Raw genomic sequence first — 20,274 nt, 5'->3', positions numbered from 1 at the left:
GTAACCCAGATATTAGCAACTGTAGAAAGCAGTTACTAAGCCTAGGGCTGGGGAAATAAAAAGGAAGGGGTAGGATCACTGGACTGTGGGAGCTCAGAGAAGAAGAGGCCCCTGGCAGCTGGTGTTCAGATCTCGGAGGGGTGCCCTCTGGCTTATGCCTGAACCTCAGACCAGGGGTGCTGTGGCTGGTTCTTAGACCTTAAGGGAGTCCAGTGTTGCTGAGTTTGAGAGTGTGCGTAGGAGCTGGAGTTTGAAGCCACTGCCGCCTTCTGGTGCTGGGAGGAATACTGACAAGAACTGGAAACAGAAAGAAGTCCATTCTTCCCCTCCTCTTCCTCCTCCATTCTAGTAGAAATTGCTCAGAATTGAGGAGCAAAACAAGCTTAATGATCAGCCCTGGACCATCCTGGAGAGGAACATAGAAAACCCGGGTTTCACAGTAATAAGCAGACATCTGGACTTGCCCCTGGCAGCCTCTAGGCCAGGACTCGGCTGGCGGTAAGGAAAGCCCAGAGAAGGGGCTAGTGGAGCAATAGATGAGAGGCTCACTACAGCCCAGAACCCTGGCCTCGAGGCCCATTGCATGGTGTGGCTGAGGCTCATTTATAGAATCCTTAATTCCATCCATTGTGATTGGCTCAGAACTGAAGGAAGACCTAACTGTCAAGGAGGTAGAGGGTAAGTAATTGGAATAGATGCTAGGTACAGTATACATGTCACCCAGCTATACTGGGAGATGCATGAGAGAAGGCTTAGGGAGCAAAGCCTTGCCTGCCCCAGAATTCAGTATTAAGTGAGCAGTGGATGGGGTGGATAGAAGGAAGAGAGGGGAGGGGAGGGGAGGGAGATGAATGAAAGGGAGAGAGCAGGGCAGGCAGGCAGGAAGGAAAGAAAGGAGGGAGGGAGGGAAGGAAGGCAGGCAAATAAAGCCTTGCCCCAGCTCCCAGCTGAAGGGCCGTATCGAGGGAGAATAGAAGTAAGTATACAGCCTTTCCTGCCTGGCTCACCAAGAACTCTCTGCAGAGATTGTGATGCCAATAGTAAAGAACTTTGTCTTGATTTCTTCACTTAATAAAGATTCAGAAACAGTGGAGCACTGAGCTGCTACAGAAGGCGGAACCTAGTGCCGGCCGTGTTCTTTGGGCAGGGATCCCTGCACGGGGGCCCCTTGATTGCTCAGGGTGACTGCTCCCATCTCAGCAGCTTGTACCCAGGCCTGTCCCTGACTGTGGCCAGCTACCCACTGACTCAGCGCCCTTGACCTCACACTCTTGTTGATGGTTGCAGAACACCCTTCAGGCTGGGCATAGTAATAACCACTCTCACCCCTAAAATTTGTGAGAAAAAAGCACCAGCTTAGTAGAAGAGTGGAAAAAGGACTTGAATAGACAGGTCACAGAAAGGTGAAACACAAATGGCTCTGAAACAAATGAAAAGATGCCCAACCTCACTCTTTTTTTTTATTGAGGTGTCATTGACATATGAAATTATATTAGTTTCAGGTGTACAACATAAGGAGTCAGTATTTGCATATCAGCCTCAATAAGAGAAATGCAAATTACAAGCACCAGATTGCACAGATCAAAAAGTTTAACCTCATACATTCGTCTTGGGGTATAAAGTGGTAACTCCTCTGTAGGGAATGGTTTGGAAATATCTACCAAAACTGACCCAGCAGCAATTCCACTTCTAGGAATTTGTCATTCACATATACTTTCATACACGTGAAATGAAATGTTATACAAAAATATTTATTGTGACATTGTTTGTATTAGCAAAACTTAGAATGGAGGTAATACCCATTAGAGGGAGTCAGGTAAATAAATTATGGTATATAAAGTCAGAAATTTCCACAGCCATTAAAAAGGATGAAGCAGCATTACGTGTACTTGCATGGAACAATCCCCCATATATAAAACCTTAATAAAATAAGGAAATGAACAGTGTGTGTAGTGTTTGTGTTCAAAATAATACATGTTTCAAAATGAAGAGTTAAAAACCATTTTAAATATATATATATGTGTATGTATGTATTTGTATGTGTACATGTGTATATATGGATATATATGTCTATGCTTCTGTGTGCAAAGAATATCTCTGGGAGTAGAAACAAGGAACTGGAAACAGACCTTCTAGGAAGAGGAATTGGGTGGACTGGACATGAGGTTGGGAGATGGAGATTTACTTTTCCTTGCTTACTCTTCGATACATTTGAATTTTATATTGTGCATTACCTGGTCAAAAAATAGATTAAAATCTGGGGGAAAAATCCATTCTAAGTCTTGTTGGATGGACAGTCTTACTGGAGGGCAGGCCTTCTTCCACTGAGGGAGGGTTTATCCAGAGGATGGAAATTACTGGAAGGTATGTGCTTAAGAGAGTGGAATAGCTAGCCATGGCTGGCCCTTCTGGCTGACGCACCGGTGATGGTCAAAGTCAAGGCGGTCCACATTTCCTTAGCTCTCTCTGCTCCTATGTCCTCCACGGCCGGGCTTTCAGTGCTCTGGGTTCTCCTTCTCCAGAATGGAGCTCTTTGAGCACAGAAGCCAGTTCTTCCTGTCCAGTTTTACCCGCCTTTGACATTATGTCCAGTGCACGGAAAAATCTTCCACATTGGGAAACACCCTGAGGTCATGACTTATCTTTTTACGTGGAATTCCTGTATCTGTAACTGCAAGTCAGCCTTTTAATCTCTCCAGTATCCCTAGCACTTAACCCAGTGCCCTGTATGTAGTAGGAGCTCAGTAATGTTGAATGATGAGTCATAAAGATGATTAGTTTAAGATCAGATCCTTCCCAGCCCTTACAGCAAGAACGGAGCCAAATCTTCCCAAATGGAGCACAGGGCAGCCCCCTAGGGGAGGGAGGTGGAGGCTCTGCAATGAAAGATGCCAACAGCCAAGGTCAGACCTCCACCCAGGAGTATCATGGGAGAGGGGACTGTCACGGTTCCATCACCACTTCAAGCTCCGTTGCTGGGACACAAGTTAGGAAGAACTGGGTAGATGTGACAGGTCAGATGGCGGGGGAGTCCAGATCCACGCCATAGAGCTGACTCGCGGAGACACACTGCCTTGTCCCTTTAGAGGAATCCGAGAAAGCGCATTACGGGCTGGTTCCACGCCCTGAGTTGACCCACACCGAGGCAGCATCTGGGAACTCTGCAAGGAGTCCAGAGTGTCATGTGTGCTCTGAGGTCACAAGCAGAACCACGCCAGAAACTGCGGCAACTGAGATCCCTTCCCTGGAGGCTGTCCCTTCCCTGGAGCCCGACAATTAATCCCATGTAAAGACTACCGGGAAGAGAGTAAACAGTGGGATGAGTTTCCTTGAAGGGTCCCAGCCTCCCGCCACTCCTGCTGGCTGGTCAGGAAGCTCAGAGGAGGCGGCGGGGAAGGGTGCTCACTCCTTATTAGTGACTACAGCTAATTACCATTAGTTAATTCCTAACATTCCTGGAGAGATCCAGGCTGCCTTTGCCTTGCACCTCCTCAGCTCCACTTCAACAGAGCCCTGTCCTGTCTTCTCTGCCCCGTAGAAAACTGGTTCGAGGTGTTTGGTTCTGAGCAGATAGGCAAGGGAGGAAGAGCGCTTCCCTGTGAGCACCCCGTGTGAGATTGCTGAATGTTTGCTCCCTGCAAAGGTTTGCATGGGATCAGGTACATCCAGGCTGCCCAAGTGAGCAGGGGTGCCAGAAGGGACCCTTGGAAGCTGGGGACAAATCCCGGCTTCTGGCAGTACTAGCCTTGTTGTCCCAGGCAGACCCACCCTCAGGATCACAGGCTAGAGTCAGTAGCCTGAGAGGAACACAGTGTTCCTTTGGTCTTTAAGGCACAAAAACATCTTTCTCTGTAATCAGAAACGTGTCTGAGTCACTCTATATGTCAGGTAAATATCGTCATAAGCACCTCACTAAGGGTCTGTCGTATCTTGAGACATTTCCACAGTTTGCTAGAACGCTGCTTTCTGCTCCCAGTCCAGACAGGATGCCCCTTCTCCCCCTGCACCTGACTGCAGTGGTCTTTTAGTCTAACTTCAGTCTTTGTCTGTACCTTTCCTGGGGCAGGGGGAGGGGAAGATGATTTGAGGACTTGAATTTTACAGGGCTGTAATCTCTTTAAGAGTTGGAACGGGTCATCTGGTCCCATCGCCCATCAGAGGCAGCCATCCATACTATGAATGCTGACAGGGGTGCAAATCCCAGATGGGGAGGCTGTAAATGTCACAGGCTCCTTTTGGTAAGAGCCAAAATCTGCCTCTAACTTCCATCTCTTGGCCCCAGTTCTGTCTTCCGGAGTGACGTAAAACAAGCCTAATTAATTCTCTTTCCACGTGGCCTCATGGCCTTTCTCCAGGCTAAACTTTAACTTATCAGCATGCCCACCCTGAGGAGCCCTTCTAGACCCTCCTTGAAGTGGCTTCTGTGTGATCGTGTCACTTGTAAAACATGGTGCCTGGAATTGGTCAGCCTTGCTCGAGTCCACACTCATACGTGTGTGCTTTCTCTCACTCTCAGGCTGAACACACATCCCTCTCGCTAGCCCCTGTGTGCCCTGTGGCCTGAGGTGACAGCAGCAGTGAGTGACCATGGCTACTGTCCAGAGCCATGCTTGCCCCATGCTTGCACATGGCCCCATAGCCTTACCCTCCTGCAGAGGAAAAGCAGCTATGATGTGGGGCTGCTCTGTGCCTCTCTGTTCACCCTCAGCAGAGCCCTGGGTCTCCAGTGTGTGTGGGTTTGATGGGAGGGCCCTATGGAGTCTTCTGTGTTTCTTTTCCCTCCCCAGAACAGTGACCTTGCCCCATGCCCCATCCCATGGAAGCCCTTGCCCCATCCCATGGAAGCGCTTGCCCTTGCCCCATCCCATGGAAGCGCTGATTTTTCTTCAGCAGAGAAGGGCCCCGGGCTCCCTGAGGCTGTGGCTGGCCGTTCCCTGTGCTGCCTTCACCTGGTGCTCAGGACCACCTAGGTGCTCTGTGCTACTGTGGGATGACCAGGCTGCTACCCCCGCCTCAAGCTGGCTGGCTGGAGGGGGGGACATGTGGACGCTGCTGCCAGCAGCACATCCCCTGAGCTTAGACACTCTTCTTACCTCTGTTTCCCACAGCCTTCCTTACACCAGCACCTAGGAAGTGAAGATGCCTTTCCCGAATACCATTTATAAACGTTGGAGCCACATTTTTTCTGAACTCATCTCAGAGCTGTTTCGTGCTTCTGTCAAGTGCCTTTTGAAGAAGGCGAGCAGCAGCTCAGGTGGTTAAAGTCGGCACTAATGAGACCAAACCTCTGGGCTCAGTACCCTTAGAGAGAAACTACATCCTGGCCACTGACTGTGCCCACTGAGGATGGTGCATAGACAAGCCCTTTGCTCCGCAGTACCACCTGTGCTCAATCTGAACCCGTTCCTCAGCGTGGAGATGAGCAAAATACACTTTTGCAGACACAGTAAGTGGGAGCGGCGAGGTGAGAACAAAGGTGGCTCTGACAGGCAGGAACATTTCCTTCTTCCCGAGGGGCGGCTGGAGTGCCTAGCCCGCTGTTGCCCCCAAGAGCTCCGGGGGAGAGATGCTGCTGCCACCGCCGCCGGGAGCTTGGTTTTATCGTTGCGTTCTTTGCTGAGAAATTTAAGTCAAGTAATTTGGAGTCATTTATCTAATAACTGCTTTAGGAAAAGAACGTGTCAGCCGGATCTGCTGACATCACCTTTTCAGAGGTTCACGTGATTTAGGCATCACTCTCTTTCTCTTCCTTTCCAGCTCTCCCTGGTGTATTCCTTTAGTGGTGACAGGAAGCGGGATGACCGGAGTGGCTTTCCTGCTCTGCCGTCCTTTGCTAAAGTCTAGGTGTTCTCAGCCAGTACCTGCCAGGCGCCTCTTCTCCCAGGCACGCACACAAGTGTAGATGATGCTTCAGCTCTTCAACTGTGGGCACTTCTGTCCATTGGCTGCATGTCCCATGGGTTGGGAAGATAGAGGCCAGATGTACATACGTAGGGTTCCTTGATCAGGGATTTTGCAACAACTGTTATTTTTGATTACCTGTATTAGGGATTTGGGAGTCTTGTGACTGAGTACTCAGAAGTACTCATGTACCCATGTCTGTTTATTCATTGACCATTTTACCATGGATGCCCTGGTCCTAGTGACCTGGGAAGAAAGGAGCCGATTCACAGACTCTCAGACCTATTCCACCTCCAGTCCAGAAGAGGAATCTCCTTGCCGCCTGTCCTGCCTCTGCTGCCTTCCCCTGGATGGGGATGCTCAGAGTGTCCTGAGCTTGTTCCAGTGCTGGAGGGCTCCAGCTGCCAGAGTGTTTCTCTGCCTCCAGAGTGTCCCTCCCCCAACCAGCACCCCCTGTGGGGTGTGCACATGTCTCTTCATCCTGCTTCCAAAGGGTAGACTGTTCTATATTTGCAGGTACTTCTTTTCTCTTCTCCAGAGTCTCCGTGATTCCAGATAAACATTGCCAGGTCTGTCAACCCCTCCTCCCGTGACATGGATCCCAGGCCGCCGCCATCCCATATGTATGTAGTTGGATTAGGAAACGAAACAAAAACCGTTAAGCTCATCCATTTTTATCCTAGTGCAATGTCAACTTACTAGTGTCAGCCCATCATCCCGGCTGGCCCAGGTGTTTGAGAATTTGTCTCTGTCGTCTGTGTTTCCCCAAGCCTTCCGTTATGTGCACGTTTGGAGGTGGAGCTGTAGAGCCAAACGTGGAGAGTTGGGGGCCCCGAGCGTGCTCTTAGCCTTTGGGGGCACGTTCTCACAGGCCTCAGATGAAGGCTCAGACTGCTTGTGTGACATGTGTCAAGGCTGCCTGTCTAAACGCTGGGCACACAGTAGGTGCTTCATAAATGCCCAGGTGGGTGAGTGGTTGTCAGGGCGGTGCGACAGGGAGCCTACCCCACACTGCGCGCCATCCCTTTGTTTGCGGGGAGCCGCTTCCCCGAGCTCATTTGCTAGGCATTCTCCGCCGTGTTACGTTACGTGGTCATGAACGAACGACGAACAATGGCCCTAATCAGCCTGTTTAAAACAAAACACGTTACGGAAGAGAAACAGCTGGGAAGCATGATCCGACTGCGCAGCCTCTGGCCCCAGTGGCCGGAGTCGGGGGCGTGGCAGCAACGGCAAGGACGGTTTTCTCGGAAGCAGGTCCCCCACCTGCCCTGGAGAGAGAAGAAAATCTGTGTTTTCTCAGCTCCACCTTCTCCTCACGCTGTCAGGATAAGAAAAAGTGGCTCTGGTTTGTTCTCCCCACTTCCTCAGTTTCACGTGAAATGATTTTGCTTTATGGCAGCGAGTGCTTCAGTAAGCACCAGTCTGCGGGGCTTGTGCTGGGAGGGGGGGAAGGGTGAAGACTACAGCACAGGTTGGTTTCCTCAGAATGTGAAATTGACCGTGAACAACGCGAGTCATCAACGGCACGCTATTCGTGCCTGTTAAAATGTGCACACAGCGCCCAGCAAATGACTGTTGCTCAGGATGGCAGGAAGCCCTCTGAGGGCCGTCAGTCACCCCTTCCTCTCTGTCTCCCTGCTGGATGCCCTGTGCAGGCTCAGCCCATGGCCAGGATCAAATAACTGTGACTCTTACAATTTTAATAAAAGACCATCCAGGCACTGGGAACGTGCTCCTTTGTGGCCCCAGTCTAAATTAGGCAGCTGCCACCACGAGGGGTGTAAAATGTTCATCCAGGCTTTCTTTTCCCAGTTATTACAAGGATGGGGAGACTGAGGACCCCAGAGATGGGGTGACCAAGCAAGCTAGTGACGATGACGCCTAAAAATATGAACCTGATCCTTCCCACTTCCTGTTGCCTTAGCATCGTGAGTAGGGGGATGAAACAAGATTTGGAGGCGGAGGATTTAAAGGAAAGACACCACGCTAGGCGGTGGGGCTCTCACGTGAGCCTTTCCCCGGTGTGCTCCGAGGCCAGTCAGGGCTTTGGAGCTGAGGCGGCCGCGCACACTCGGAGCCACGCGGTCACGAGTTCCAAGTGTGACCTGATGACCAGTTGGCTGTGAGACCTCAAGAAAGTTACTCTCCTCCTCTGATCCTTAGTATCCTTTTCTGTGAAGTGGAGCGAATAATACCTCCCTGAGAAGGTGTTTGTGAGGATGTGGAGTGCAGCCGGCAAAGCACCTGGTGACCCGTAATGCTCACTGCTCGTCCATCCCCTCTGCTCGAGAGACAGCCCAGTCAGTGTGTGAACGACCGGTATGAGCTCTTCCCTCAGCCCTGTGCAGAGTGCCCTAGAACAGGGGTCCCAAAGGGTGACTCTTGGACCAGCAGAATCCACATCACTGGGGATCGTGGTAGAAATGCAAATCTTGGGCCCACCCAGACATCCTGGATCAGGAACTCTGGGGGATGGGACCTTGCATTCTAACATGCCCTCCCGGTGACTCTGATGTGGCTCGCGTTTGAGAACCAGTGCCCTAGAATTTCATGCTTCAATTTTGAACAAATTAGAACCACCTAGTTCTTCTTTCTCACGCGAGGGTGTGAAAGAGGCAGCTGAGCGTTTTTTGAAAGAACACCGAGGCCTCAAAACCTGGGTTTGAGGCCCTGGTTTATAAACGACTCGAAGGCAAGAAATGGTTATTCTAACACTAGATAGCAAAAGCCTGTTCTTTAGACCTTCTGTCCATATGCCCATGGGTTTGAAAATAGACCCAGCAGTGTACAGGCTTGGAAGCCCGGGCAGCTGTGCTCTTGCTGTGTATCCTTCAATAAGGTAGCCCTGGGCTTCCCTGGTGGTGCAGCGGTTGAGAGTCCGCCTGCGGAGGCAGGGGACACGGGTTCGTGCCCCGGTCCGGGAAGATCCCACATATGCCGCTGAGCGGCTGGGCCCGTGAGCCATGGCCGCTGAGCCTGCGCGTCCGGAGCCTGTGCTCCACAACGGGAGAGGCCACAACAGTGAGAGGCCCGCGTACCGCAAACAATAAATAAATGAATAAGGTAGCCCTTGGACAGGAAAAGGCTCCTGTCCTATAGCTTTATTAAGATGAAAGCTCTAAATTGAGCTGTGAAGGAAGGTCTGCAGGCTCAGGACCATTTGATGAACGGCTCCACAATATCTCCGGGCTGGGGCTACTCGGGAAAATAAGTCTGAAAGAAAGCTACCAAGGCCCTTTTTCATTTCCCTGCATCAGATCTGAGTATTGTTAAAAATAAAGTGCTGGGCTTCCCTGGTGGCGCAGTGGTTGAGAGTCTGCCTGCCGATGCGGGGGACACGGGTTCGTGCCCCGGTCCGGGAGGGTCCCACGTGCTGCGGAGCGGCTGGGCCCCGTGAGCCATGGCCGCTGAGCGTGTGCGTCCGGAGCCTGTGCTTACCCAAAAAAAAAAAAAAAAAAAAAGTGCTGTCAAGAGCAAGCTGTTTTAATGAAGACAGCGTATAAAGTCCTTCTGAATAATTAATGAACTGACAGTAGTGAAGCCGGTGGGGCGGTGCAGAGAGTGCCCTGGTGTTTCTCAGATCCTTGCCAGCCCCTCTGGGACTAGAGTCTGATGCACGAGCTCGTTCTCCAAGCAAAGAAACACTCGGCCTTCACTGGCCTCAGAGTAGAAAATGCCACCAAGGCAGAGCAACATAGATGTAGGATGCGCGGATGGTATTCAAAATATCTAACAAATGGTAAGGCATGGGCACAGACTAGTCAACTCAAAGAGATGGTGGCTAAGTGCTCGAGCAGGTCCTAGAGGCCCCTACAGAACCAGGTGTTACTCCTTTGGATGTTATATATATCAGAGGACAGGTCCTGAGGGGAGGCCGGGACCATGGCTTTTACTAACTAGTAGGGTAGCACATCAGTCTATTAACGTAAGGTATGGTCTCTCTGATGTGCGCCAGCTGGTGTCAGCCCTGAGGGTACTGTCTGAGGCAGGGCTCAGGGTCAGTGAGAGGGAATGTGTTCTTTGGCCCCCAGCTCCATCAGTCACCACATCCTATGTCTCTGTCTTCTGCAGCATCCCCGAGAATCACCTCTTCATTCCATTTCCCTATTGCATATCCTCCGAGCCTGCCCATTCACAAAGGCCCGCTGTAGAGGTTGAAATTCATCAGTCTCACATTCGTCTTCACCCACATGGTGGTGTGGGCTGTTATATATGCACCTGCATCCCCAGGGTTATGGATGGATATGTTGGTGGCCCTTGATGATCATGATACATCCTTCACATTTGTGTTCTAGGCTCCAGCCAAGGCGAGTTTGTCTGGAGAGGTGAGACTTGTTTCCTTTGTAGCCTGATGGCTCTTAGGATGGGAAGCTCCTCTTTTTCCTTTCTTAGAATGGCTGTGAGTCGCTGAGTGACATTGCTGCTTCATGGGGCCAGAAGGTGAGAGTCTATCCGTCCAGCTGTAGGGACCCAAGAGCCAAGCTGAGAGGGTCAAGATGTCCTTCAACCCTCAGGAGAACTGTGGCTCAGCAAGGGGACGACTGAGCAGTGGGTCAGTGGGAGGGACAACGGGCCACAGGGCGTCAGAGCCTCTGGCTAGAAATCTTGCCTGAGTGGATGGAGGGAGGAAGCTAGGGCATTGTTAATGGTAGATAAATGACAGATAATTGTAGATAAAACTAAGGGACAGACTCAAGTCCTTCAGACTATTCTCCGGGTAGGATTCAGTCTGACACCCTGGCCTTGGGATGTGGACTCTGGGCCCCTTTGAGGCAATATAGCTTCAAGAAAGAACATTAATATAGGTTAGTAATTTCTATCTCAAGGTGTTGTGAGGATTCACTAGGATTGTGTATTCTTGGGCTTCCCTGGTGGCGCAGTGGTTAAGAATCTGCCTGCCAATGCAGGGGACACGGGTTCGAGCCCTGGCCTGGGAAGGTCCCATGTGCCACAGAGCAACTAAGCCCGTGCGCCACAACTACTGAGCCTGCGCTCTAGAGCCCATGAGCCACAGCTACTGAAGCCCGCGTGCCTAGAGCCCGTGCCCCACAACAAGAGAAGCCACCGCAATGAGAAGCCCACGCACTGCAACGAAGAGTAGCCCCCCCACTCGCTGCAACTAGAGAAAGCCCGCGCGCAGCAACAAAGACCCAACGCAGCCAAACATAGATAAACTAAAAAAAAAAAAAAAAGATTGTGTATTCTTTGTAAACTACTCACATATGGATAGGGACTATGTTTCTGGTTGACTGGAAGCAAGGATGGGAAGAAAGCTTCACTGCAAAGTTTGTTCACATGCTGGTCACCAGCCATTTTCTTCTAAAAATGGTTAACAGCAGGATGTGGCCTTTAAAAAAGCCTTGTTAGGGCTTCCCTGGTGGCACAGTGGTTGGGAGTCCGCCTGCCGATGCAGGGGACACGAGTTCGTGCCCCGGTCCGGGAGGATCCCACGTGCCGCGGAGCGGCTGGGCCCGTGAGCCGTGGCCGCTGAGCCTGCGCGTCCGGAACCTGTGCTCTGCAGCGGGAGGGGCCGCAGCGGTGAGAGCCCCGCATACCAAAAAAAAAAAAAAAAAAAGCCTTGTTAGAGCCAAGATGGCGGTCACAGGCTCAGCAGCATTGCCCATCCTGACAGCAGAGCAAGCCTTTGATGGGGTAACTGATAGCTCATACACAATTCAGCAACTCAGTTAACTCCTCTCCCATTAGGAAGGATTGATTTCTTCCCCAGGATAGGGATTTGTGCTGATTCAGCTGCTGAATACATCGGCATGGCTAAGAGAGTTCTCCTGGTTGTCCTCCTCAGAGGCCCCAGCAGAAGAAAGCATGATGAGAGGAGCCCAGTGTTCAGTCCCACACATGGCAAGTCCTCCTGCCCCTAGGGAGGTGAGGGACTGAAGACCCAGCATCATATCAAAAAATGAATTGCATCCCACTACTGGGCATATACTTGAGAAAACCGTAATTCAAAAAGAGTCGTGTACCACAATGTTCACTGCAGCACTATTTACAATAGCCAGGACATGGAAGCAACCTAAGTGTCCATCGACAGATGAATGGATAAAGAAGATGTGGCACATATATACAATGGAATATTACCCAGCCGTAAAAAGAAACGAAATTGAGTTATTTGTAGTGAGGTGGATGGCCCTAGAGTCTGTCATACAGAGTGAAGTTAAGTCAGAAAGAGAAAAACAAATACCGTATGCTAACACATATATATGGAATCGAAAAAAAAAATGGTTCTGATGAACCTAGGAGCAGGACAGGAATAAAGACGCAGATGTAGAGAATGGACTTGAGGACACGGGGAGGGGGAAGGGGAAGCTGGGACGAAGTGAGAGAGTGGCATGGACATATATACACTACCAAATATAAAATAGAGAGCTAGTGGGAAGCAGCCATATAGCACAGGGAGATCAGCTCGGTGCTTTGCGACCACCTGGATGGGAGGGAGGGAGACACAGGAGGGAGGGGATTTGGGGATATATGTATACGTATAGCTGATTCACTTTTTTATAAAGCAGAAACTAACACACCATTGGAAAGCAATTATACTCCAATAAAGACATTAAAAATAAATGAATTGCATCTTCTTGCATCTTTTGTTTGAATACCTTGGGGCATATATCGCCTAGGACATTGCAGTAGAGTACTGCAAGCCTGTGATTTGCTAATGTTCCAAGAACACCTTTAAAAATGTTTATGACAACTTTATTGAGAAATAATTTACGCACAATAAAATAGATCCATTTAATGTATTTTCCAGTTGTATATAACCTGAAAAACTGTCCCATGATCAAGATGCAAAACATCTTCATCATCCCCAAAGACTCCTAGTGGCCCTTTGTAATCTATTTCTCCCTCTGCTCCAGCCCCAGGCAACCACTGACATGCTTTTTGTTACTATAAATCAGTTTGCATTTTTTATGCGTAGAATAATACAGCATGTATTATTTCGTTGATGGCTTCTTTCATTCAGCATAATTTTTTATTGTGGTAAATTATATGTATAACATAAAATTTACCATTTTAATTCTACAGTTCAGGGGTGTTAAGTATATTCACATTGCTATGCACCATCCATGTCTAGATCTTTTTTCCCGTTGCAAAACTGAAACTCTGTACCCATTAAACATTAACTCCCCATTCCTCCCAGCCCCTGGCAACCACCATTGTATTATGTGTCTCTGTGAATTTGACTACTCTAGGTACCTTATATAAGTGAAAATCTTGCAGTATTTGCCCTTTTGTTACTGGCTTATCTCATTTAGCATGATGTCTTCAAAGTTCACCCATGTCGTAGCACGTGTCAGAATTTCCTTTTTTGAGGCTGACTGATATTCTATTATATATGTAGACCACGTTTTGTGTATCCGTCTGTCAGTGGATGCTTGTTGCTTCTACCTTGGGACTGTTGGAAGCAGTGCTGCTATGAACTTGGGTGTACAAATACCTCTTCTTTCTTTTAATTCTTTTGGGTATATATGTGGTAATTCTGATTTTTTTTTTGAGGAACCTCCGTACTCTTTTCCACTGTGGCTGCACCATTTTACAACGTTACTTTTTAAACAATATTTTTCATTAGACCTGCTTCTTGTTCTGATTATCCCTTCACTTTCCAGAAACCCAGCTGGAGATATCCTTTGACTTCTCATGGCCCTGCATGATAACGGTCTTTTCCTTCAGTGTCCTGGACCTCTGCCTTTCTAGTCCTTTCCTACTGATGTAATTGCCTTAATAACCTCAAGTGAAATTACATGGCTCACTTTCTATTAGCTACAGCCATTCCCCTGTGTCCTACCTGTCTCTCATTAGCTGTAGTTATTATACAACCCACCAATATCCCATTAACAATATCATGATACAGCCACCTATTAACTCCATATATTATACGCCTACCTTGGTCCTCTTAATTGACTTTATTGTGCTAAACATCCTACTTATATGCATTTTGCTGTATCTGTTAAATAGTCTGTCCTATTAACTGTATACCCCAATCCTTTGCAACTGCTGTCTGACTCGCTAGCACACTGTTCTTAATATCTTCAGTGCTGCCTCGCTGTTCACCTGTTCAAAGCGTTCACCTGTCACCTGTTTGCATCTTGTTAGGTCCAGGTATCAAAAGCCCACCAGGAAGCTGCACATATCATTGACTCTGGGGTCCCAGCCGTAAATGAACAGCGTGTGCAGGGGGCTTCAGCCCTAAAGTAGGATCTTTTCCTTTGACCAGTACAGTACAGCCTACCAGTCTTTATAAGCCACATTAATGATGTGTGTGTGTGTATGCATGCATGGGTTTGAGGATGTGGGGATAAGGGAGTTTTCTGGACACGTGGGTTTGGAAAGCTTGGTGAGAAGGGACAACATGGAAGAAGAAAACTTAGTAGGGAGAGGCCAGGGGGAGAGAGGGCCGAAGGATGAGATCCCTGTTCCTTTGGCAGGACAGAACCCTTTCTGATGCCATCTTTTTTGTTAACGGTTGACAAGCCTGGATGACTGTGTATCACAGCAACCCTTGGCATGTTGCCAGAATGACAGTCCGTTTATTTCCAGTTTTATGATCCTGTGCTTCTCTGAGCCCTGATGAAGAGGGGCCTCTGCCCCAAGCACCCTGTCACGCTTGGGCCACATCTGCTTGGTTAGCAGCAGCCACAGTTGAAGAACAGAGCCAGGCACATAGCAACTGCTCGTCCAGTGTTGGTTGAATGCTGTGGAAGGGCGACTTGTGGAATCTCTCTTTTTGTTGTCATCACGTATCTTACTCTTGAGGTCAGGAAAGGAGACCGGGTTCTTGAACGCCATCTGGTACACACTGGGGCTACTGTCTGGAGGAACACTCATGCCTTAAAAAAAGACCAATGAGCTGTGTGTACGTAAGAGAATTCTCAGGTAATCCTTTGCCTTTCTGAAATACTTTTTAAAAGCACTACCAAACCTGTGATTTTATTTTATTTCACATGCTTTTATTTATTTTTGACCTCCAATGTGTAGATAGAAAAACTGAGATCCCGCTACGGTCTCCTAGTAGCGTCAGGATTACTGCTGTCTAGCTGCCTCTGTGCATGGCATGCAGTAACACCAGGGAGAATTTTCAGGGCCCAGCTGTGGTCCAGACTGAACACGTATATGCCTTACCCCTGGGCAGGGCTCCTTGCAGTTCTGTGTGCCGGGCAGAAGCTTTCACAGGGATGTCCCTTGACAGCCTCGGGGCCAAGCACAGCTGTGCCATGCCCCAGGCCCAGCTTTGTGTACATGAAACATCCCCATTCTCCCACTTCCGCAGCCAGCCTCTGGTTTCTATGTTTACCAAACACGTGCTGATGGCTTACCCTAAACACAGCTGAAGTCTGGGTTCGCCTCCTGCACCCGAAGCCCCCTCCCCTCTTCCTGCTCCCTGAGGCACCTGAGGACCAGGTGTTGAAAGGTCCCCTGGCATCTGTGTCTGAGCCACAGGGGTGAGGGATCTGAGGGTGCCTCCAGGCAGGATGGGTCTGTCTTGAAGCTTGAAAAAGTACCTGGCTGTACTGAGCTGAATAGCACCCACAAAATTCGTATGTACATAGAACCTCAGAATGTGACTTCGTTTGGAAATAGGGTCTTTGCAGGTATAATTCGTTAAGGATCTTGAGAAAAAAATTATCCTGGATTTAGGGTGGACCCTATATCCAATGACTGGTCGTGTCCTTATCAGAGAAGAGGAGACAGGGAAGAAGGCTTCCATAAGCCAAGGAAGGCCTGGGGTCACCAGAAACTGGAAGAGGCAAGGAAGCATCCTCCCCCAGAGCGTTCAGACAGAGGGGAGCTCTGCCAACACCTTGATTTCAGACTTCTGGCCTCCAAAAGTGTGAGAGAATAAATTTCTCTTCTTTGAAGCCACTAAGTCTGTGGTAATTTGTTCCAGCAGGTATAGGAAACTCTTAGCCTGGCCGACTAGCAGACGGGAGGTGGGACTGCAGGACTGGTCCTAGAGCCAGGCTGTTGGGCCTCCTCTGCTGCCCTTTCTTCTCTTGCCTTCAGGGCCTGGGAAAACACTGTGCCAACCCAGTCCCAGGAGCAAGGGGAAGGCAGGAGTTAGGAGGAAGACCAGGGCTTGCTCTCCCTGTTGTCACTCTAATCTTGGTGCAGAAAGACTTCTGTACCCTCTCAATACCACTATTACATCACTACCTTTCTTTAGTGTTCCACCATGGGCCAGGCACCGTGCAGGTCTTTACATCATTTCACACAATTGTTGTATCTTAGCTCAGGCTGCCATCACAACATACCACAGACCGGGTGGCTTAAACAACAGACATTTATTTCTCTGGAAGCTGGAAAATCCAAGATCAAAGTTTTGTTGGTTGATGGTTTTGTTCTTGGTGAGGACTCTCTTCCTGACTTGCAGATGGCTGCCTTCTCACTGTGTCCTTATAGGCCATAGAGAGAGAGGAAGCCAGGTCTCTGGTATCTCTTCTTATAAGGGCACTAATCCCATCATGAGAGCCCTACCCTCATGACCTCATCTCAACCTATTTACCTCCCAAAGGCCCCACCTCCAAGTACCATCACACTGAGGGTTAGGGCTTCAACATATGAATTGAGGAGTGAGTACACAATTCAGTCCGTGGCACCTTCTAAAGACACTATTCAGTAAGTTGCTCTATCCCTCCTAGTTTTACGTTTGAGATTCCTTAAGTTGCTCAAGGTCACACAGCTGGCAAGTGGCAGAGCCAGGATTTGAACTTGTGTCCAGTTCCACTTCAGCAACTGCACTTAACCACTATGCTGTGTTGACTGAACCTATGTCATATTAATAATAGTAACTAATGGTTGACTTAGCAAGGAGAGAGCCTGCCAGAGTTATAATCACCCTCAGTGGCTTCCCTCCTCCTACTTCTGTCCCTACCCTGCCCGTCCCTCCCTGTGCAGTAGTCACACCACATGATCCCTGTTCCTTGGATGACCCCATATGGTCACACGTCAAGTGGTCTCTCTGGTAGCTTGTCCCTGGTTCCTTTCCATCTGACATCTCTTGCTCATCCCCCATGGTGCAGCTTAAATGTGCTCTGTACACATCATTACCTAGCACACGTTACATGGCTTGTAAATCCCACTGGAGGGTGTTTGTCTTTTCCACACTGAAGTGAGAGCACCTTGGACACAGGACCAAATCTTTCTATTTTGGCATTCCACAGCACCTCTGGCTCCCCAGGCCCCCAGTGTTTGAATAAGTGAAACATGTAGAAGACATGGAGATCGTTAAGTAACAAGGAGCAGAGAGGGCTGTTATTTTTTAAAAAAGAAGAAAACAACGTCAGATATTCTAAGACAAGTACTTGTAGAAGGAACCACTAAAAGCTTTGATTTTTGAAACTGAATGTTTAACGTAGGCCCTCTTCTGTGTGCTGGCAGACGGCACTCAATTCAATATGACGGTCAATGTACATTTTTGAGATTTGCTATGGGTCTCATGGATGTTTCATCTTTTTTGATTATTAACTACGTTAGTCTTCTAAACATGTATTCTTTAAAAGCTTGTCCTGTTTCTCAACGTACTTTGCATGTGCTATAGTGCACCCCCTCATTTTATGCTGACCCATTCCCATTGGGGACATAGGGATCAACTTGCTGGTGTTCCAGTTAGTACAGACTTTCTAGGAGGCATGTGTCTTAACGCATAAACGGAGGCCCACGTTGTTTCCTGAGTTGCCTTCTCCAAAGGGGACAGTTTGGACCGGTGGGAGGTCCTGCCCCAGACATTCCTAACCATCCTCTTATCTCTGTCCTCCCCCTGCAGGCTGGCCGTGTGTGACCCTCTCTGTCCTGGGATTCCTGTACTGCTACTCCCACGTGGGCATTGCCTGGGCCCAGACATACTCCGTGAACTAATGGCGCTGGGCCCCGGTCAGCCCTTTTGGCTGGCTTCCAAGACAAATATTGCTTCACCCTGACCTTGCACCTCAAGGTAACCTCCAGGGGAGCAGTGCCTGATCTGCTCATCTTTTGTCGAAGTTACCTCACTCCAAGACTGGAAGCTTGAGCTCTCATAACTTTGGGAACTTAGAGATCATCTTCCCAGCCTTCCTGTTGAGTAAGCTGGGGTCCAAAGCAGTAAAGTGTCTTGCCTAGCTGCACATGGTGACGTGATCCAGAATCCAGTCCCAAGGGCCCTTTAGGTTCTTTCTCCTTTACCAAGAATGAAATGTAATAGACATTTCTTGACTGAGGCATAGAAATTCTCAGTAGTGATAGGCCTGTCCTCCCCTGGGCGGTATTTCTGAAACATGTTGGGTCAGTGGCATTCGAGTGTCCCCTTCCCCATGTCCTGCAGTGTAGTCTGTAGAACCAGCCCTGGGTTCAGCTTCACACTTCAGCTCCTCAGCAGGGAGGTGACAAAGCCACAAAGCCAGGGAGGTGTTTCTAATTACCGGGTCAGAGAAGACTGAATGTGTTCTGTGGCATTGCAAGGAGTCAGTACCCAAGGAGAGCTGTTACTTGAGCGGATCTACATTTGGCTGCTTCTTCCCTAGATTTGCAGAGAAGTATAAACATGGCAGTTCCCCTACCTGACAGTTAACTCTTTCCCAATAAAGAAGCAGAATTTAAAAACCAAGGAATAGTGTATCACAGACAGGTGCTATCAGGCAAGTCATAGAGGGTAAAGATGACTTCCTGTGGTCTCTCCTCTCTTCACACAAGTCTCAGCAGTCATCTTCCCACTGAGCGGTTTACACTCTGTGGTTTACCTTGTTTTGTTTTGTTTCCAATAAAATGGAGCCTTTTCTATCACACAGGTAATTCATATTTTTGTAAAATTGTTTTGAATATTTTTTGAGGAAAATGTTTAAAATCAAAACACACGTACCTAATTCTGAATTATTCACTCTTCTGGAAAGATGCTGACAGGCCACTAATGGCCCCAAGTGGTAGATAATTCAGAATACTTCTGTGTGGCTTTGGATTTTTTTCTTCTGAGGGGGCAAGAGGGTAAGTGAAGCAGTTTCAAAATTTGAATCCAGAGTGTACCCAGTTATGGGAAAATAGAACATCTCAAGCACATGAATTCATCGTCATTGAGTGAAAGGTGCACCTGGACCTGGTCTGGGCCCCGCTGTCTCCCGTTAGTCATTTGCTGTTGTCCTTGTGTCCGGGCTGTGGTTATTAGCTCAACGAGGTTTAAACTCCTGGTGCAGGACCATTTTGCCGACGTGCTTTCTTCCTAGCCACTCTGCTCGGAAGAGAGTTGGGAGGGGACCAGCCATGGATGCCAGGGAGGGGCACACACCATGTTAGCTGCAGCAAAGGACAGAGGCTGGAGGGAGGCAGGCAGACCAGGGCAGCAGTCGCCTCGGCAGCTGCCTTGGTAAAGGACGGGGGCGGTGGGGAGACAGGCAGGTGAGTCCAAGGTGCTGCGAAGTCTTAAGGCGGGGATGAAGTTGAGGAAGATTGAGCCGCCAGATGAACACGGTAAAACTTCATGGACTCTTAACACATTCAAGATTTGTGGTCAGCCAGAACCCTCTTGGCTGAAGTTTACAGGGGAAAAAGTAGTGTGAAGATGATTGCAGGGAAATGTCTAATGCATGCGCATATATAAACAGTGCAGGATATTTTCAACTCTTCAGAGACGCCATTTATATAAAAATAAATAGGCTTATTTGCTCGTTAAACTACATTGGAAGAGTCAGTGAATATATTTGAAAGTAACAGCCCTGAATTTCTTTCAAGCTATTCTATGATTTAGAGTGGTTCTCAGGAATGAGTAAATGATTACTGTCTTTAGCTATATATTTGAGGCCTGGTTACACAATGTGTGGATTATCCAGGACCAGTGTTTTCTTTAACCTCTTGCTTTTCTCCAACTGTAATATGAAATTGATGTCTCTTTTCATGCACATGAGCTCAAATCTTGGGGTTCCTTTGAATGAGAGACTCCCGAGGTGTCTGAGCAGACAGAGCAGTTCCAGCTGAGGTGCGTCCGATGCGTCACTTTCCATAGTTATCAGCCCTGGGCCACTTCAAGCACAGGGAAGGGAAACAGCTAGACAGATCCCAAGATCACTTCTAGCCCCAGGATCCTCCGACTCCAACCTAGCTCTGTGAGCAAACCGGAGGGCTCCAAGCATGATCGTCACGATGAGCCCCAAGGAGGCAAGTAAAACATCTGAAGGACAGCAAAATATTGGTCATTTTGACTAATTCTTGGGACCGTGCAAGAAGACTGAAAAGTGTTTATTTCGTTATTTCCTCAGATTAATTTATTTGAGAAGTGACAGCAGAAGCCTTTTATTCTACTAAATCCTGCAGACTTAGAAAGAAAATATATCAGTCATATATATAATTGTATAATCTGCATATTGGGAGAACAGTAATTTAGTGGGAGGGGGTTTC

At 48.6% G+C, this 20,274-nt stretch overlaps 1 protein-coding gene across 8 annotated transcripts in view; it reads left to right on the top strand.

Annotated features, from left to right (window-relative positions):
• Positions 1–18,661, top strand: part of HHAT (hedgehog acyltransferase) — a 334,459-nt gene extending 315,798 nt beyond the window's left edge. For all 8 annotated transcript variants that reach the window (XM_024751038.1, XM_024751039.1, XM_024751044.1 and 5 more), the window contains one exon: positions 17,681–18,661. In XM_024751038.1, coding sequence (XP_024606806.1) covers positions 17,681–17,772 — 92 coding nt within the window. In that variant the 3' untranslated portion in view covers positions 17,773–18,661. The remainder of the gene's footprint in view (positions 1–17,680) is intronic.
• The last annotated feature ends 1,613 nt before the right edge of the window (positions 18,662–20,274 follow it).

This window comes from Neophocaena asiaeorientalis, unplaced genomic scaffold (genome assembly GCF_003031525.2).
Source record: "Neophocaena asiaeorientalis asiaeorientalis breed wild unplaced genomic scaffold, Neophocaena_asiaeorientalis_V1.1 scaffold67, whole genome shotgun sequence".
In the NCBI taxonomy this organism is placed as follows: domain Eukaryota; kingdom Metazoa; phylum Chordata; class Mammalia; order Artiodactyla; family Phocoenidae; genus Neophocaena; species Neophocaena asiaeorientalis.
This window is presented reverse-complemented; position numbering and strand designations above follow the sequence as displayed.